The sequence below is a fragment of the Bolinopsis microptera genome, chromosome 5 (genome assembly GCF_026151205.1).
Source record: "Bolinopsis microptera isolate Bmic1 chromosome 5, MBARI_Bmic_1.0, whole genome shotgun sequence".
Classification (NCBI taxonomy): Eukaryota; Metazoa; Ctenophora; class Tentaculata; order Lobata; family Bolinopsidae; genus Bolinopsis; species Bolinopsis microptera.
The window spans coordinates 14,519,677-14,538,436 of NC_087076.1; the positions used below are offsets into that span (position 1 = coordinate 14,519,677).

The window sequence follows — 18,760 nt, forward strand, 5'->3', positions numbered from 1 at the left end:
GATTTCTTTTGAAGCAAACAAGTGTGCACAATACATACTCCATGGCAATACAAGAGTGATGTACTTTGAAACAGACAAACAAACAAGTTATCTTGTAAGAAATAGAATAATGAAAATGTATATATTAAATAATCATTCCTCTCCAGATTACAGCATACAATAATACAATAGTATGCTGAGTAAATTATAAATAAACTAACACAAATAAGTAAATACATACCAAAATATTAAATAAAAATAAATAAATCCATAATTTTTGTATTCATTAAAATAAATATCCAGAATTCTTAAATTGTAGCGAATTAAATTTGAATCATGCATGAGAAATACCAACAATAAACTATGTATATTCAATTAAAATCGCACACAAAACTCTTCTTCATTATACATTCAATACAGTATCAATATTGAAAACGTGGGTCCAAATATTGAGCACAATGTTACGCAACCGCGTTTGACTTGTTGACCAGTCCCAGTTTTAGAAGTTGATGTAGGCCCAGCTGTTTGATCGCAATCTCGTTTAGGGTAAAGAATGTGACCAATTGTCCAACTGAAATTTATTTCGGTGTTAAGCTTTTAAACCAGTGTAAAACAATTCAGATTCGCGGGTAAGGAAACCGGAATCTAAAATTTCTAAATTTCCCGCAATATGCAATATAAGTTATATAAATTTATGAAAACTGACATAATTAAGATCTATAATAAGCCTAAAACTGTTAACATTAAATTTGTGATGAATATCATTATCATAAAACTGACTTGTATAAAATGTCTTGTAGCTGCCTTGTAGCCAGTACCCTTCCCCTTTCTCTATCTTGATGTGTGCAACAGGTCCCGCCAGCAGCCTGTAAGGTTATATTACGTCAGATAAATCCTTAAACTCTGCTGTCAATTAATGTATTTAATTAATTATTAAAGGATGAGGGGACCTTAGAAAAAGTTTTTTTCTCGTGCAAATCATATTATTACATTAATCGTAAAAACCACTTTAGTGAAATCCGCAAAGTTGTATTTCATTCGCGCGCCGAGATATCCAGCCAAAACAATTTGAACCTGTGACGTCAATTATGTGAGTTGCTCTGATCCGCGCATATAGAAATACAGGTAAAATGAGCGTGCGGGCTGACTAAATTACTAATTAAGAATACATAAACAATTTACAATACTAACAAGCCTATAACCAATGGAGAGGAGACTTTTTATGACCGGTTGAAAAAAGAATTATCACCCTACGATAACCATGAGCCGAGATACACCTGAAATAAGATTGAAGTCACACAGAAAGGCATGTAAATTATGTATATTTATAGCTCCCAACGTAACACCTAGCAACTCCTTGTATCGTACCACAGTTGATATATCAACATGTCATATCAACACAACACGGTCCTAATAAAAACGGATCGGGTAGGTATGAAATGCATGTCTTCATTCCAGTTGGACAAGCACCAAGCACCAAGCTTTTAAGTTCTAACTCACTATGTGACACTATTTATAACGTAAGCAAGATTTGCAACTATTACACCAAGCAATATTATACCAAGCATAGCAGACGAACACATCCACATTCGTTACGCTTTACACTCAAGTCACAGCAAACTAAAACGGTAAATTATAAATGAGTGTACAACTAAAGGCCGGTACACGCGCAGTGCCAAACCGCACGTGCGCACTCAGATAGGACTAGAGGCGCCAAGGGCCAGCTAGTAAAATGTATTCTACTACATCATACATTCAATCGATTTTTAGATCTTCTGTTGCGGCGCTTTGCTGTCTTAAAAGTTTGTTCATTTGAAAGCTTTTTCACTATAAATATAAAGAGTGTCTTTTGCGTCAATTTGCGACGAGTCTGTTTTAGAACTCATCGCATATTCTGTGAATCGGAAGGAGTTCCCGGAAAAGGATGATGTTGAGAAAAGGAACAGGCTATACCGTTTCGCTGCTTACAGAACATTCTTTGGGATACTGGAGCTGAACGGACTGGGTAAAGGACGGCGCTTCAGACTACCACAGTGTGTGGTGAGAGTTATCCGCAGAATGTACCCCAGCAAGTCAGGCAAATATGTCGGATTTAAATCACTAAACGAACAAGTTTCGGAAAAGCTAAACATATATTAAGTGGGTCGGTCAACATATCTTCTATTTCATATGTATTGTGCTCTGCCAATTGCAACACTTGATTTGATTGTGCTCTGCCGATTGCAACACTTGATTTAATATTGTTCGTCGCACATTTCATATGAAAATACATTCCTTTATTCTTGTATAAAGAAATATGCCGATTTTTAATTGTGTCCATATCGGGTTTCAAACAAGTCAAAACAAAATAGCAGTTTGTGGTTTAGTTAGCGGATGCTACTTATCTTAGCTATTTATAAATAGAAATACCTACTACAACTACAAGAAAGCCTTTCTGAGTTACATTTAACTATTAAAGAGAATTATTCGTAACTTAGACTAATTCAGTGCAACCAAAGATACCGCTCTCGCAAACGCCAAAGGTAACACGACGTAAGTAAAACAGAACAGGACAAAATGTTGACACGAGCGAAGGGTGTGCGCGCACGTTGGTCTTACACATAATTGACGTCACAGCCCAAAATTGCTATCAGCCAATAGGAGCGCGGCGTGATATTGCACGAATTATCGATTTCACAGTCCGGCGTATTTTTTGATTCTACACACTTTCACAGGACTTAAACGCGAATATTTGAAAGTAAATTCTAAGGTCCCCTCATCCTTTAATGTTCAGTGAACCTGTACTGAGTGTACCGTCGTTAGTTTCTTGCTCAGCGTTTCTTGAAAATTATTAACCCAATAAGCGGTCCATATCTGTTTCCCAAAGATGTCCTCTTGAGTCTTGAGCCTCCTGTACACTATTCTCACAAAACGCTTTCAGAGCTGGCGTAGGAATAACATAAAAAATGCCAAATAGTTAATAGCCGGTAAAAAACCGGTAATGCAGCTACCAGCCTAGTGACCAGCTAGGTAACCAGACTGGTAACTTAGAATCTGTTCCTAGGCACCACTGTGACCCGCAGTTTGGTAGCTGGGACGGCGATCCCCGCAAGGGAGTGAACCTCAAGTGCTCCGGACTAATGCCAATAAACCTGCCCGCCAAACGGTCACGTGACTGTACGAGTTGTTGGGACGAGATAGACATTGGTGGATTTTGCATTAAAACCACAAGCATACCTGCCCCACCTCCTGTCAAAGCCTCGTGCTACTCTGGTGAAAATGTTAATCGCTATGCGGAGGGTCTCGCCAACGGTTGCCATCACATACTGCTAGTTCTGATGTCATCATTATCGGTTTAGATTAAAATCAATTATACAAAATTACGTCAAAGTAAACAAATGGCATCCCAAAATTCTGACGAACAAACTGACGAGCAGTTGAGAGCTATTGAAGTATGGATGATTTCAGTATCTGGTGTCATAGCAAGAACGTGATACCAGGTTTATCGTTTAATTTCAGATGACCCACTTCCTTTGTTTGGCAATTCAGAAGAGACCGACGGTTTACCTTTAACCATTTGTATGAACCGATCTGATGAACCGACCTCAGGAATCCTGCTGTCATGTGAGAATTCTCTTCTTGAATGATCATAAAGAGATGGTCCGGTTGGGAGCACTTTTAAACGTTTTGGTTGACGAAATTCATTTAAGCAGTTTGCATCTAATGATTGATGATTTTTTCGCACCACCAGATTTTTGGAAGTTCAATATACATACAATGTTTCCCCATTTATTACATAGTTGGGGAAAACGCACTCCACGAACTTTTTAAAGGTGCCAAACTTTACCAATTTTAAAAAGCAATTTAATTACCGAACTTTTACTAAACTTTTCAACCACATTTAAATTTTCACAGCAGTTCACCTTTTTTATACAACGTATGTGCGGATCGAGATAGTTTCATTAGCGCAACTTAATATCTCAAACCGTGAAATTTAGATGCCGAACTAAAAAAAGGCCCGAATTCAGCGAACATTTATTTATTTTGCCCAAATTATTTTAAGATCCGTTTTTACGAGATTAAAGCTTTAAAAAACTACATTTCGCTGTTTCCAGCGTTCAGTCACACAATATTTTGACCGATGTGAACCCCATCCTAGATAAAATTCGGTTAGCAGCTTAAATACCACTAGACACAACATTCCTATAAGAAAACATTTGGCGGACGTGATCAATTGATGAGCAGATGAGTGGTATCATGGAATAAATACAAGATAGCAATACAGACAGTGCAGTGCCTTATCAAATGTCTGCAGTGAAAAGCCTAATGCGGGAGAAATTACTCAAATCGGATTAGATCAATCGGCCCCATTTTCCCTGAACACTAAAACATGATCTTTTTTCAGAGAGTATTTTATTTCTGACACCTAATAAAAAGCCAGTTCTGGGGTTTCTTAAAATAAACCTGAAAATCACGCTTACCGCAAAGAAAAAAGATGTTAATTTAAACACTTGTTACCGTTTTTGTATCAATTTTCGGTGCTCATTGGTCGAAAACAATTAGGAACCTCTGTAAAATATGTCGATCAAACTCAGAAATGGAGTTTCATATCTTAATGAATCATCATCTAAGCGGCCCGGAGACGTAAAATCGTCATGAATCGTGATGGCCCCGGTCATGATAAAACGTTCACAGGACCAATTATGCGATTTGTGAGTATTATGACAAACTTTAGTTTACTATTTCTAATACCGATTTCTTTTAAACATTCCGTCTGAAATTAGTCAATTCCTTTTTTAAATCAGATATCTCTGTTTTTTGCTAGACTTCCGTACGAGTCTATTGTTATTCCCAGTTACTACCTAATTTTACGTGACGTAACATATATGGCTAGCAGGATATATTTAATGATTTCTTTAAAGGATGAGGGGACCTTAGAATTTACTTTCAAATATTCGCGTTTAAGTCCTGTGAAAGTGTGTAGAATCAAAAAATACGCCGGACTGTGAAATCGATAATTCGTGCAATATCACGCCGCGCTCCTATTGGCTGATAGCAATTTTGGGCTGTGACGTCAATTATGTGTAAGACCAACGTGCGCGCACACCCTTCGCTCGTGTCAACATTTTGTCCTGTTCTGTTTTACTTACGTCGTGTTACCTTTGGCGTTTGCGAGAGCGGTATCTTTGGTTGCACTGAATTAGTCTAAGTTACGAATAATTCTCTTTAATAGTTAAATGTAACTCAGAAAGGCTTTCTTGTAGTTGTAGTAGGTATTTCTATTTATAAATAGCTAAGATAAGTAGCATCCGCTAACTAAACCACAAACTGCTATTTTGTTTTGACTTGTTTGAAACCCGATATGGACACAATTAAAAATCGGCATATTTCTTTATACAAGAATAAAGGAATGTATTTTCATATGAAATGTGCGACGAACAATATTAAATCAAGTGTTGCAATCGGCAGAGCACAATCAAATCAAGTGTTGCAATTGGCAGAGCACAATACATATGAAATAGAAGATATGTTGACCGACCCACTTAATATATGTTTAGCTTTTCCGAAACTTGTTCGTTTAGTGATTTAAATCCGACATATTTGCCTGACTTGCTGGGGTACATTCTGCGGATAACTCTCACCACACACTGTGGTAGTCTGAAGCGCCGTCCTTTACCCAGTCCGTTCAGCTCCAGTATCCCAAAGAATGTTCTGTAAGCAGCGAAACGGTATAGCCTGTTCCTTTTCTCAACATCATCCTTTTCCGGGAACTCCTTCCGATTCACAGAATATGCGATGAGTTCTAAAACAGACTCGTCGCAAATTGACGCAAAAGACACTCTTTATATTTATAGTGAAAAAGCTTTCAAATGAACAAACTTTTAAGACAGCAAAGCGCCGCAACAGAAGATCTAAAAATCGATTGAATGTATGATGTAGTAGAATACATTTTACTAGCTGGCCCTTGGCGCCTCTAGTCCTATCTGAGTGCGCACGTGCGGTTTGGCACTGCGCGTGTACCGGCCTTTAGTTGTACACTCATTTATAATTTACCGTTTTAGTTTGCTGTGACTTGAGTGTAAAGCGTAACGAATGTGGATGTGTTCGTCTGCTATGCTTGGTATAATATTGCTTGGTGTAATAGTTGCAAATCTTGCTTACGTTATAAATAGTGTCACATAGTGAGTTAGAACTTAAAAGCTTGGTGCTTGGTGCTTGTCCAACTGGAATGAAGACATGCATTTCATACCTACCCGATCCGTTTTTATTAGGACCGTGTTGTGTTGATATGACATGTTGATATATCAACTGTGGTACGATACAAGGAGTTGCTAGGTGTTACGTTGGGAGCTATAAATATACATAATTTACATGCCTTTCTGTGTGACTTCAATCTTATTTCAGGTGTATCTCGGCTCATGGTTATCGTAGGGTGATAATTCTTTTTTCAACCGGTCATAAAAAGTCTCCTCTCCATTGGTTATAGGCTTGTTAGTATTGTAAATTGTTTATGTATTCTTAATTAGTAATTTAGTCAGCCCGCACGCTCATTTTACCTGTATTTCTATATGCGCGGATCAGAGCAACTCACATAATTGACGTCACAGGTTCAAATTGTTTTGGCTGGATATCTCGGCGCGCGAATGAAATACAACTTTGCGGATTTCACTAAAGTGGTTTTTACGATTAATGTAATAATATGATTTGCACGAGAAAAAAACTTTTTCTAAGGTCCCCTCATCCTTTAAGAATTTTTTATCAGCGCATTCTTCGAGAGTTCTTGTCATTGACAAAAGAATGCCACAAGGCTGAATATTACCATGCTAATATTAATTTTCGCCGTATTTTCGGGTTCAGCAGTACATACTGAACTATGATCTGTGCTATTCAGTGGTATGGAAGATACTGCTATAATTCAGTTAAAATGAAGGCTCCAAATCAATCATCTGATCAGTTCATGTCAATAAATAATCATCAGTGTCAGTTTGTAGGTTTGGGTAGATTTATTGCGATGGTCACTATGGTGACGCCCCCAAACAAAGTCTAGAGCCCAGATATTTTGGTGAAAAGTCGTGGAATTTTGGGTGGTGGAAATCGACTTTCAATAGAAATATTTATTGTGCTAAACGATCAAAGTGTTGTATTGTGGTAGGCGTATTAGTGTTCTAACCTTCAGATATCTAGAATCTAGATATTGGGATATTTTATTTTTTCATCCTGTAAATCGGAAGTAACCGTTTCACCCTCAGGCTATATGTTATCTTAATAGAAACATGGTTTTTAGGAACTTCTTGGCCCAATATAACAAAAATCTGTATTTTACTTGATTTGCAAAACGAAAATGAGGTTTTCGCTGATTGCTCGTAAAAATGAACTTTTTATGGTAACGGTTTCTTTACAGCTCGTTCAAAAATGTGCCAACTGCAGTCGTTTCTAGTTTACAGTTACCATTTATGATTTAGCCTGCTATATATTCCACTAAAAAGTTTGTAAGGTCCCAAGGTAGAGTTTTTTAAATTTTCTCCAAAAGCTAAAGAGATATAACCACAAAGTAAATTTCCAGATACAACAAGAAACGCCGCCGCTTTTCTTTTGTGGATGGCCGCTCAATTTCCCGATCCGTTATGGCGTATTTTATCATATTCCATATTACCTGGATACACCAGGCTTTAGCATGCAGATATGGCGGAATGACAGGGAGAGTGCCGCCCAGCTAATTCCTTATTAATTTTGAAAATCGTGTATATTTCTATGCAGCCCTATGTTTATTGTTTATGCAACCCGAAATACAGTCCCAAGCAGCTGAGCCCATAGATTTTTGTCGTTGTTTTTATTTGGTTTAGGGTTTTTTTCCGCCGGCGTCATCTTATTGTCCCTAACAAAAGAGGTCTTGTCATTGCCAAAACGGTACCATACAACTGGCTACTACCAAACTAAAAACTAATTTTTGGAACCAGGATATGTACTAGTGACATGATATTTAGCAGTTTTAGTGAACGGCTCCACCTCCATAAGCTGATCAGCAGATCACATATCACCAAATATCTGCTACTTTATTAAATCATGTTCAAATTTAGGTTGTAGGTTTGGGTTAGATTTAGTCGTATGAATCAATCGGTGATCACACCTGGTTAGAAGTGGCGTCATCATGTTGGGTAATCCGGCTTTGCTTTAAACTATTACACAAACCACGGGACAACGTCGTACAACGAACCCAAATACTGCGGTATAAATAGTGAATAACCTTATACAGTACGCAGTGACGCACTCACGTTTTCAAGGCGCATATTCGACGTGCATCGGTCTAAGTGACTAAATTATGTTCTCATCGCATTCATCACTAATCATTGCCCACTTACCTCGGTCACATACTTCAAAATATATCTGATCCCGTTATCATAATTCACCATTTGACCTCTGCTCTTGGGTATCGAGTATACCGGACGAGTTAAACTAGATAGAATGCTGAATAATTCTCTCATTTAGATAAGATGACGGTTAACGCTGAAGAACCAGACACAGAAACGAGACCATGCAGCCAGAGACAGAAACACAAGAACATGACCATCTCGACCCTGATCCTCTGCCTCTCGCTAGGCTCCTACTTCCTCGCAACTTCACTCCAAAACGTAGCCATAACGGACAGTTCTGACCTCAGGCCCACAGTCGGGTACATAAGCGGAGGTGCATACTACGCATCATCTGCAATAGGAGCCATCCTCTTTCCCGTCGTAAACCGTCTGATGAACAGGAAAATACTAACAATAGTCTCACTTTTCTCCTACCTCATGTTCTACGCTTCAATGTTCCTGCTGAAGGAGTGGGCTATCTATCTGGGAGCGGTTCTCTCTGGGGTGGGTGGTTCGTTTCTCTTCATTCTCTCCCTCAAATCTATAGCTGACAACTCCCCAATCAAACACTTGCAGAGAAACATGGCTATTTTCTGGGCTGCTGTCTCCGTCGCTAACATTGTAAACAATTTAGTGAACTACTTCTACATCCTTCATCTTGCCACAATCACTGATACCATCAGAATAACAGTTTATGGGACACTGGCGGGACTCTGTGTCATTGCAATGTTCCTGGCACTGTTAGGGGATAAGGAAGAGGTGAAGAAAGAAGAGAAACCTAAGTGCGAAGTGTATGGACAGATAACGGCAGATGGGGAGCTAAGGATTGACGTTGATAGAATACCGAATAACAGTGATGTTAACAAAAAAGGAGTAGATAAGGCTGCTTGTATCACCACTGATACTGAGAACATCAAGAAAAAAATCAAAGAGAAGTTGAAGTTTTTGATTAAACTATTTAGAAGAAGGTCTGTTTGGATCATCATAGTTTACCAATTCTTCTCCGGGACCACCTGGGGTTATCTCCAAAAAGCCTTACCAGTCTCCATCAGCGTCACATTTACAGACAGGTCCGTGATAAACCTCTCAGGTCTGGTAATCGGAATTTGCACGTTAGTCGGCGCACTGGGCTTCAAGACGTTGCGAGACCTGTCCAGCAATACTCTGTGCACGATAGTGATGATGATCATGTCTGTGTGTGCTTGTGTGTTGTCCTTTCTGGTGTTCCAGAACAATGCAAACACCACTCTCGACCCTACTGGCTCTGTCTACATCAACCCCGAGACTTATCACGTGGTAATTATATCCGTCCTTCTCTCCCTCACTGATACCGGATTCAACGTTCTGGGCTTCGCTGTAGCTCCACTGATGTTCGACGGGGACACGGCTACCGCTTTCTCCTTCCTTGACACCACTTTCTGCATCGGAAACGGCGTCATGATTACACTGGCTGGATTTATTGAATTGCACGCTTATCTTCTATTGTTAGCAGTGTTGACAATTGTAACGGGACTTGGTTACATTATAGGGCTCAGAAAGTACATAATTCAGTTGTAGTTATAGATTGTGTTATAGGGAGTGTTGACCCTCAAATTTTAGTTTATAGAGATACTTTTAGTTAAGGGACCATTCACATATTGCCGTATTACGTAATTCGATTTGCACACTGTATCTCGACCAAAACTGTATATCGTCATGCAAGGCGATATAGGGTTGTCGAGATACAGTGTATGTCGAGATACAGTGTGGTTACCCGTGATTCAGTTCTTGACCTTTTCAGACCCTCCTCTCCCCACTTAACACATAGCTGTTGTGTGGACATTGCAAAGCTTTTCCAAACTTAGCGTAATATGTGAACAATCCCTAAGTAGTCTACAGCATGTTTTAAATGGGTTAAATAATTTAGTGTGTGCATTTCTAAAGCTATTGATGTTGTTTGGCCCTTGAGGGGTTTATGAGTAGACGAGCATATTTTTTTATTTGAACGGAACCTCAATTTAATGGTGTTAACTTGGTCATTAACTGAATTATTGAGATTTTATTTGAATTATTAATGACATAAATCTAATTATTTGTTGACAGAATTTGTCAAATAACAACAAAAATAATGCATTTAAGGACATTATCAAACTCACTTTACTGACAAGATGTAAGAATCATCTCGTTGGCTTTGCCTAACTAGGAAAGTCGAGGGAAGAGTGTGGATAAGTTTACTTTCAGCTTCAGATCGACCCAAGTACCCGAAATACCACCTGGAAAAAGGAGGAACTACAATTTCATACATACTTAAAACACCTAAATCTTTGAATCTACTGAATAACCTAGAAAGTGGTAACACACATTAAGTTCTTCGTGCTTGAGTTAAATTACGTCACGCGGTACGTTAATTAAGTAAGGCACGATATTCAATGAAGAAGTAAGCGCGCGCGCGCGCAAAATGTGACTTGAAGTTGTGTTGTCTATCTTCTATTCCATCAAAAGAATTTTACCGCGCCGTACAACTTCTAATATATTATAATGTGACCGGGCGAAGTTCGCGACAGAACACATTAATTAGGCACGGTAATTAGTAATAGCTAATCACTTTTGTTGGGTGATGTCTTTGACTTGGTCGTACTGTATTTGAGTCGCATCGCAAGCTTCAAAGTGTGGAATTGATGAGCTCGTTCGTGAATTAGTCACAGTCTTCTTATTCTGAAATTATTAAATAAGTCAGAAAGCAGATAATGTTACAAAAACTTAATTTTTACTTTAGGCGACATTCTGTTTACAAAAAAGCCTTCTTTTCATACCGGATAAAAGATTACCTTACAAGACATTTTTGTGGCGGACCAATTTGCGACGACCGAAATTTTGGCGGTCCGAAAATATGGCGAAATTGAACAAAAACCGTCACATTTCGGACGTCACAGAAAATAAGGGTATTTTTCATCATTTTGTTTTCTGACACAAAGGAAATTCAAAATTTTCTAAAAATCGGTAAAATCATGTTGAAACAAAATGAAACTTATAAATCCATTTCTTCATCTTCCTCTAAGGGGTCCGGCTCGACTCTTTCAGTTTCACTTATTAAGTTTGGTATTAAATTGTTTATCTTGACTTAGTCTCTTATAAGACGTTTATGTTAGCACATAAATGTAATTTATTGTAAATTTAAACGTATTACTTGACATTAAATTCATCATGGAATATTGTGTTTATTTGTCCCACCATCATATCACTAACTTTTTAAGAACAAAATGAATCGATGAAGCCACAATTATTGGAATAAGCTAAAAATAATGCGACGGATTCTATTACGACGACCGAAATATTGGCGGTCCGAAAATATGGCGAAATTTCGGGAAAACCGTCGCATTTCGTACGTTATGAAAATGTCTTGTAAGGTAAGAGGTCAATTTCATGGACAATAAAATAATTTATGTTTGAAAAGAAACGTACTTTATTCGAGTTGTAGTGCCATATTCCGTCATATGTTCCCCTGTTATTCATGTTGTCAGAAAGGACACTGAAATTGAAGGGAATTTCAAATCACTGAAAAAAAAGGAGTTTAAATCACAATATCAGACGTCCGTTAAGAATAAATTGCCACACTTCATCATGACAATTTAGCAATTTGTCCTAGTCAGTAGTCAGTAGTCATACATACTCATATATTTAAGGAAAGTTCTCAACATTCCGTCTTAACATTCCTTCCAAGAGTGAGTGGATACAAGCTAGTCAGTACAGAACAGCTTAAATCCCCGCTGTAGAACAGAAAACATAGTAAACTACCATTTAATTATATAACCACTATTCTAGAACTGCCGTTATCTAAAATACCTTTTGAGAGAAGTAGGAGGGTTATCAAGATTTTCATAACAAGGTCGTTTCTTGTCCACGTTAATGTAAGTATCAGTGTTATAGTACGATATCTCTATCTCATCGTTGTTTTTTCTTTCTCGCAACACGTAATTAGGATTTATCACGGGTTCCACGGACTTACACCGCTCTGAAGTAATACTCATAATAATTACCTTGATCTTACAATGGGGGTGTACGCTAATTAAATTTTATGAAGTTTCATCAGATTATAATTACCTTTTCTGCATAGAAACACAAAGGACAGCCCGGCAATGATATCTATAGCATGTACTGTTTAAACATTAATAGCTCTGGGTATTCTGGAATTGTTAGTTGTCAGGTGATAAATAAGGATGGTTGGCAAATATGAGTAATTCTGGGCTGTTCTAGAACTGTTGTTAGGGTGGTACTAAAGTTATGGGATCTCCAGAATTATTTTCTTCCAGATCATTCTGGAACAAATTCCCTCAGAACGTCAAGAACTTGGAGAAAAATCTTACGTGATAATATGTGAACGATCCCTTAAGGGCCAGGACGGGGAGTCAAGAATGTAAACTAGGATGGTCGTCACAGCATTGAGCAGGGAGTAACGCTGTAAACGTTAAAATTGAGTAGAAAACAACTCTTCTGGCCTGTCTGCTACTCGATTAAAAGTGCCTCAACTTAGCTTAGTGTAGCACTAGTTCAATAGTTATTACTAGATATAAACCTATTTTCTACACGTCGCATTTTACATGTTCACAAGGTCCCTGCGCTAATAACTTATGAAACTTGAGTGCCTCAAATCTTAAATTTAACATAGCACTGTTATGTCAATGTAAATAAGTAACAAGTCGTGATCATATACACACATATGTTTAATAGATACCACATAACGTTTAATACGCAAAGGAAACGACATTTATGTAACATGTTATTAAATAATACTAGGCATATTTGTGACTGACATATTTTTGACTTCTCTCGTAGCTAAGACTCTTAATAGAATGGTGCTTAATAGGATCCAGCCGGCTATAGAGGGGGTACTTAGGGACACGCAGAATGGTTTTCGGGAAGGACGGTCCACTACTAGTCACATCTTGGCACTCAGAAGGATTCTAGAGGGGGCTAGACAGAGAAATTTACCGGTAGCTATGGTGTTTGTTGATTTTAAGAAGGCCTTTGATTCACTTCACCGGGGAATTTTGATGCAAATACTAAAGGCCTATGGAATACCGGACAGTATTGTAGATATCATTAATCTTCTCTATGTCAACACGAAGGGCAAAGTTATAACACCAGATGGGGATACCGAGCTATTTGATATCCTGGCAGGAGTTCTTCAAGGGGATACACTAGCACCATACTTGTTCATTATAGCCCTTGACTATTGCATGAGACAAGCCTTAAGCAAGCATCCTGAAATAGGATTTACCATTAAGCCTTATCGGAGTAGGAGAGTCAAGGCGGAGAAGATAACAGACACTGGTTTTGCAGATGACATTGCTCTGATAGCAGATACTGTAAAGGAGGCAGAGATGCTGATGCTAGAGGTAGAAAGAGTTGCTGCTACAGTGGGACTTAAAATGAATGAAGGGAAAACCAAATTCATTACTCAGAACATCGAGAACCCCGATACCATCAAGTCCCTGGGTAACAACACAATAGAGCACGTGGAAGACTTTACCTATCTTGGTTCTAGAATCAGAGACAGTGAGAGTGATATCAGGGTTAGGAAAGGAAGAGCATGGGGAGCATGCCACACTCTCAAAAAACTTTGGAAATCTAACCTTAGAAAGTCTATCAAGACCAGAGTGTTCACAGCACTAGTCGAGTCGGTGCTTCTATACGGTTCTGAGACTTGGACTATGACGAAAAGGCTGGAGAAGATGGTTGATGGTTGCTATACACGAATGTTAAGAATGGCCCTTAACATCAATCAATATCGAGACCATGTCAGCAACCACAGTCTGTATGGTGATCTTCCTAAAGTCAGCTCCAAGATAACCCAACGAAGGCTCAGACTTGCAGGTCATGCTCACCGACATCCGGAGCTGACACTGAACAAACTGATCCTCTGGAAGCCGAGTCATGGGCATACTAACAGGGGGCGACCTTACCTAACACTACTAAATAACCTAAAAGCAGATACTGGGCTGAAATCAGTAGATGAGATAGCTAGACTGATGGAGGACAGAAAGCTGTGGAGAACTGTTGTCAATGGATCTCGGGAATACTACCCGCCTTAAGTCAAGTCAGTAAGTCATATTTGTTATTGAGACTTCTTGGCAGCACGAGCAACCAGTATGTTATTTTACAAACTGATCTGTTAATTTAAGCACTTACTTTATTTTACAACTGATAATTTACAGTGATAAACTGATTAAGATCTACATAGGTACAATGTACAGGGTGTTCACGATACATTGATACGGTTTTGGATATCTTTAGATTGGTTAATGATGGAGCAATCAGCTATATTTAGCGCTTATTTGCTTTATACATCAGTTACAATTTTGTTACCACTACAGTCCAGATATCAAAACTTTGATGTATTTCTCGAAATTTCGTGTATTGTGATAAAAGTCTTTTTAAGAAAAAAAACAATGGGAACAATGTTCGAAATGTCGAGAAATATGTCAAAGTTTTGATATCTGAACTGGTTGTAACAACATTGTAACCGGTGTGCAATGAAAACGAGCGCTAATTATCACTGATCGCTCCTTTATAGATTAACCTTCAAATGTTTAAACTTTAATACCGTACCAATATATCGTGAACACCCTGTTATTATGTTCAGTGTTTACAATATCTGGCAATCACGTAGATCATACGACAAAGGAAACTGCTCTTTTTTCTGTTCAACATTAAATAAAGTTATATTATTAAGCTGTGTTAGTAAATACAAATTATATCAACAAAGTAGTAGTATTTAAAAGTAAATAGCAGTATAACTGAGTATAAGTTATTTTAGTAAAACTACTAACCTCCTTCGTCAATGCACATATATTGAGTATTGGCAATGTCTCCATCAGAATGGTTGGGCCTATCTGGTGAATAAAATCATCATAACATGGGAAAGGAAACACAGTATTTACTGCCCCGCTCATATGAGACAAATATTAGTCTGATGTTAACTAATTGGGGCTAAACTAAACGAGTACCATGCCATAGTGGCTATCCAAAATAAAATAATAACTTAAATATATCAATAAGAGGTCACCTCAGACGAATTTAACTGTGCAATTATAGCTATTACGGTCAAGTTGATACCATTCTTAATCATTTCGATTGTCGAGCAATTATTCAATTCAGTTATCTTCAAATCTTAACGACTAACCTTGTGAGCTTTTCTTCTTTCTAGTGAAGATCCTTTTGAGCATGTCCTAAAATATCGGAAGAAAAATTAATATAATTATTGCAAATAATATCATTTTTTTTTTCAAGAAAACATTCATAAATTGGTTATAAAATATCGGAGTTTATAGTTATTGGTAAATGATTTGAATATTGTACTCTAGTTTATCAATAAATTTCAAATCGCAAACCGTTTTATACCAGAATGAAGCAACAAATGTGATTATTAATATTATAAAAAGAGCAAATCAATTGTTAAAAACAGTTAAAATACACTAATTTATAAGAATCATCGAAGAGGAAAATCTGTTTTCAGGATCAACGAAGTAGTAGGTAAAATGTTCTTTCTTTGAAAATAAATAGTTTTATTTCCTTCAAAAAATTACTGTCATGACGAGGATCATGTCACTGATAAATTAGCATTATATTTATAGCATTATATCAGGTTAAAATCTCCCCCTCTTCCTCTGGCTCTGCAGGCAAAGAATTCACATCTGTTGAGCATGCTTCACCATCTGACTGATTTTCTTGCTCATCACCAAAAAGTGCCAGAACACTGTTTTTAAATGAATTACTCTTTGTATCTGATGTTTTCTCACGCTCTTTCAAATCGTCACACTTGCCAACTTCCACTTTCTTGCTATCATCTTCGCCTGCAGTGTTGTTATTTTGATTCCTCCCTTTCTTCTGTCTTTTGTATGAGCGTCTTCTGTTGTTCCTCTTTCTCTTGCCATCATTCAGCAATCCCAGTTTTGTCAACTCTGCTCTCACATCCAATGCTTTACACTCCACTGCCTTAAAGGAAGCTGGTTTTGTAGTGATGAATATGGTAGGGTACTCGATGACAGTTTTGAACTTCAGAGATTCCATGATTGTCAAATCTGGGTCAAGCAAATGAAATGTGTTTGTATCACCATCTGCTTGAACGAAATATGAAACATCTGGATCACTTTTGAAGTACATGCTCACAAATCGATATTCTGAGTGGGGTGCAGAATCACTTTTATATGTTTCAATCAGATCTGTAATTTTCAATGTTTCGGAGATATCATGAGCTAGAAGTTTCTGGCTCCGGTCAGAGAAGATTAATTCTACAGTCCATCTTATGACATCATCTTTAAAATGGGTCTTGTTCAGCTTATGCCGAGAAAAGGTAACAGGCATGAACTTAATGATCGTTTCATTTGTAAGGCACTTCTTTTTGATCATCCCCCTGGCATTTTGACCATTAAAATTGGGAACAAGCTGCCTATGAGAGTTATCTATCGACTCTTTGATATTTTCCAAAAACTTGTAATCTGATATTAGCTGAATGTTATCAAAATCTGACAGTTTTACAAATGATGCTTTATCTGCAACACCGCTGCAACTTTTTTCAACTTTATGAGCTTTAACACATTCCAGACTACACGTTCTCTGTCTACACTTTGGACAGCAGTATTTACTTTCTTTCCCACAGCTACACAACTCAACCATAGTTTACTTGAATTGCCTGTAAAAATATTTTCATTAAGTTTTGTAACACTATTTAAGTCTGTAATAAAGCCATTATGGGTGGCTCTTAAGTCTTTTAAACAAGAGTGTAATTCCTAAACACTAGCTATGTGCTAATTAAGTGGCTGACATAGAGGCCTGAGGTGGTTCTAAAATGGCCAAAAAATAAAAATAATTGTTTGTATTAATTAAGTTAGGACTGTGTCATAACCACCCTAAAAATATGAACATAATTTTTCACATTGTGTGACAGAGCCGCTGGAGACAAACAACTGACAAAAAATGGATCCAAATCAGACCTCTTGTTCCTGAGATGGCGCCCCACAGTTTGATGTTAACCAGTTATTACTAGTAAAACTGGAACTTTAAGACGGCACACAACACATCACGTAATTTATTACGAGATGGAGTCTTTGTTCTAACTAGATGGCACTTTCTGAGTAATAATTAAATATTTTATTTTACAAATTTATATCAGATCGAACCTATATTTGATAATCGAACCTATATTCGATAGTTCAGTTAAACAAAAATTTCAGTTGAACAAAAATTTCAATTTTATGCCATTTATTACAGATTAAACAAGTTTACAATAAATCAATTTGATATTTAACGGAATCCTAATTCAATGTGCAGTATGGTTGTCACTCTTTAAATAGATTAGATATAGGTTGACGGGGCAAAGGAGTGTGCGTGCTGTTCGCTATTGCTCACACCAAACGGCAACCTAGTAAATGTTTTGTATGAACACCGGTCTCCATCACGACACAAAATTAGGATTGTAGAATTTATTGTATAACTATTAGTGCAGTGGAGGTAGCGGTGTGGTGCATTAATAGAGTGACAGCCTACTGATTTAGAGTTGTTTTTAAGTGAGCATAATGGGTGTATTTTTGGATCTAATGGCAACTTTAAAATTTGTTCTTTTAATCATTTATTAAATATCAGTTTAAAAATATATAAATCTGGAATCTGTTCACTCTGTGAACCAGTCCTAAAAAAAAATTCCAAAAACCCTCCTAAATTAAATATTAAAAACGTCTCAGTAATTGAAATAGTCATACAATTAAGAAATTATCCAAATTCTTAATATCTACCTAAGAGAAAAATACCTACCTAAGTCAGTTTCTACCTGTAGTACACTAAATATTAGGTTAAATACATAGGTGGTGGAGTCAGCACACATTTACCAAAATCAAAATTGTTTAATAGGAGGAGCCTGTGGGCCGAGATCACTGGATTAAATTTGATGAAGGGGATTGTTTTCAAATGACAGCTGCATTATGTCATAATCGCTTGTGGTCCATGCCGAATCATTATAAGCATGTTGCAGCTTTAGAAGTGCCTTTTTCAGGCGACTTTTAGCAAGGCTAATCTTGTAGGAGTAGTCAAAGAGCTTGAGTTTAGGTGCAATTGTGTTCCAAATTTTGGTGGATCTTGATATAAAGTCATTAGATGGGAGTTGTGAAATGATAGTGGTTTCCTTTCTAGAAGATGACTGATAATGCTGTTGCAGTGATGCTGTTGCAGTGATGCTGGGCACCTTAGTTTTAGTATTTTAAAAACTTCCATAAATGTGTGATATGTATATAAATTTTTGAAAGCCAGGATGTTTTGTTGCTTGAAAAGTGGTTTACAGTGCTCTAGTTGGAAGAATGTATGGTCAAGTGCCTGGCTGTCAAACTCTCTTGTTCTTGCACATGTAAGGAACTTAGCTTGTTTAGGTATGCCTCTTTATCACCAAAGAGGACCCGTACACAGTGCTTCTGAGACAGCCA

At 37.5% G+C, this 18,760-nt stretch overlaps 2 protein-coding genes across 2 annotated transcripts; both read right to left on the reverse strand.

Moving 5' to 3' along the window:
- Window positions 1–87: 87 nt before the first annotated feature.
- On the reverse strand, window positions 88–15,524 carry LOC134815190 (uncharacterized). The gene is made up of 8 exons (XM_063823703.1): window positions 15,472–15,524; window positions 15,119–15,181; window positions 12,132–12,300; window positions 11,751–11,817; window positions 10,894–11,003; window positions 10,445–10,561; window positions 760–845; window positions 88–550 (listed from the first exon to the last, which is right to left on the reverse strand). The coding sequence occupies exons 1-8, from the start codon at window positions 15,512–15,514 to the stop codon at window positions 441–443; spliced, it is 765 nt and encodes a 254-aa protein (XP_063679773.1). The 5' UTR covers window positions 15,515–15,524; the 3' UTR covers window positions 88–440.
- Window positions 15,525–15,842: 318 nt separating this feature from the next.
- Window positions 15,843–16,989, reverse strand: LOC134815161 (box C/D snoRNA protein 1-like). The gene has a single exon (XM_063823665.1). The coding sequence runs from the start codon at window positions 16,962–16,964 to the stop codon at window positions 15,930–15,932; it is 1,035 nt and encodes a 344-aa protein (XP_063679735.1). The 5' UTR covers window positions 16,965–16,989; the 3' UTR covers window positions 15,843–15,929.
- Between the last annotated feature and the right edge of the window lie 1,771 nt (window positions 16,990–18,760).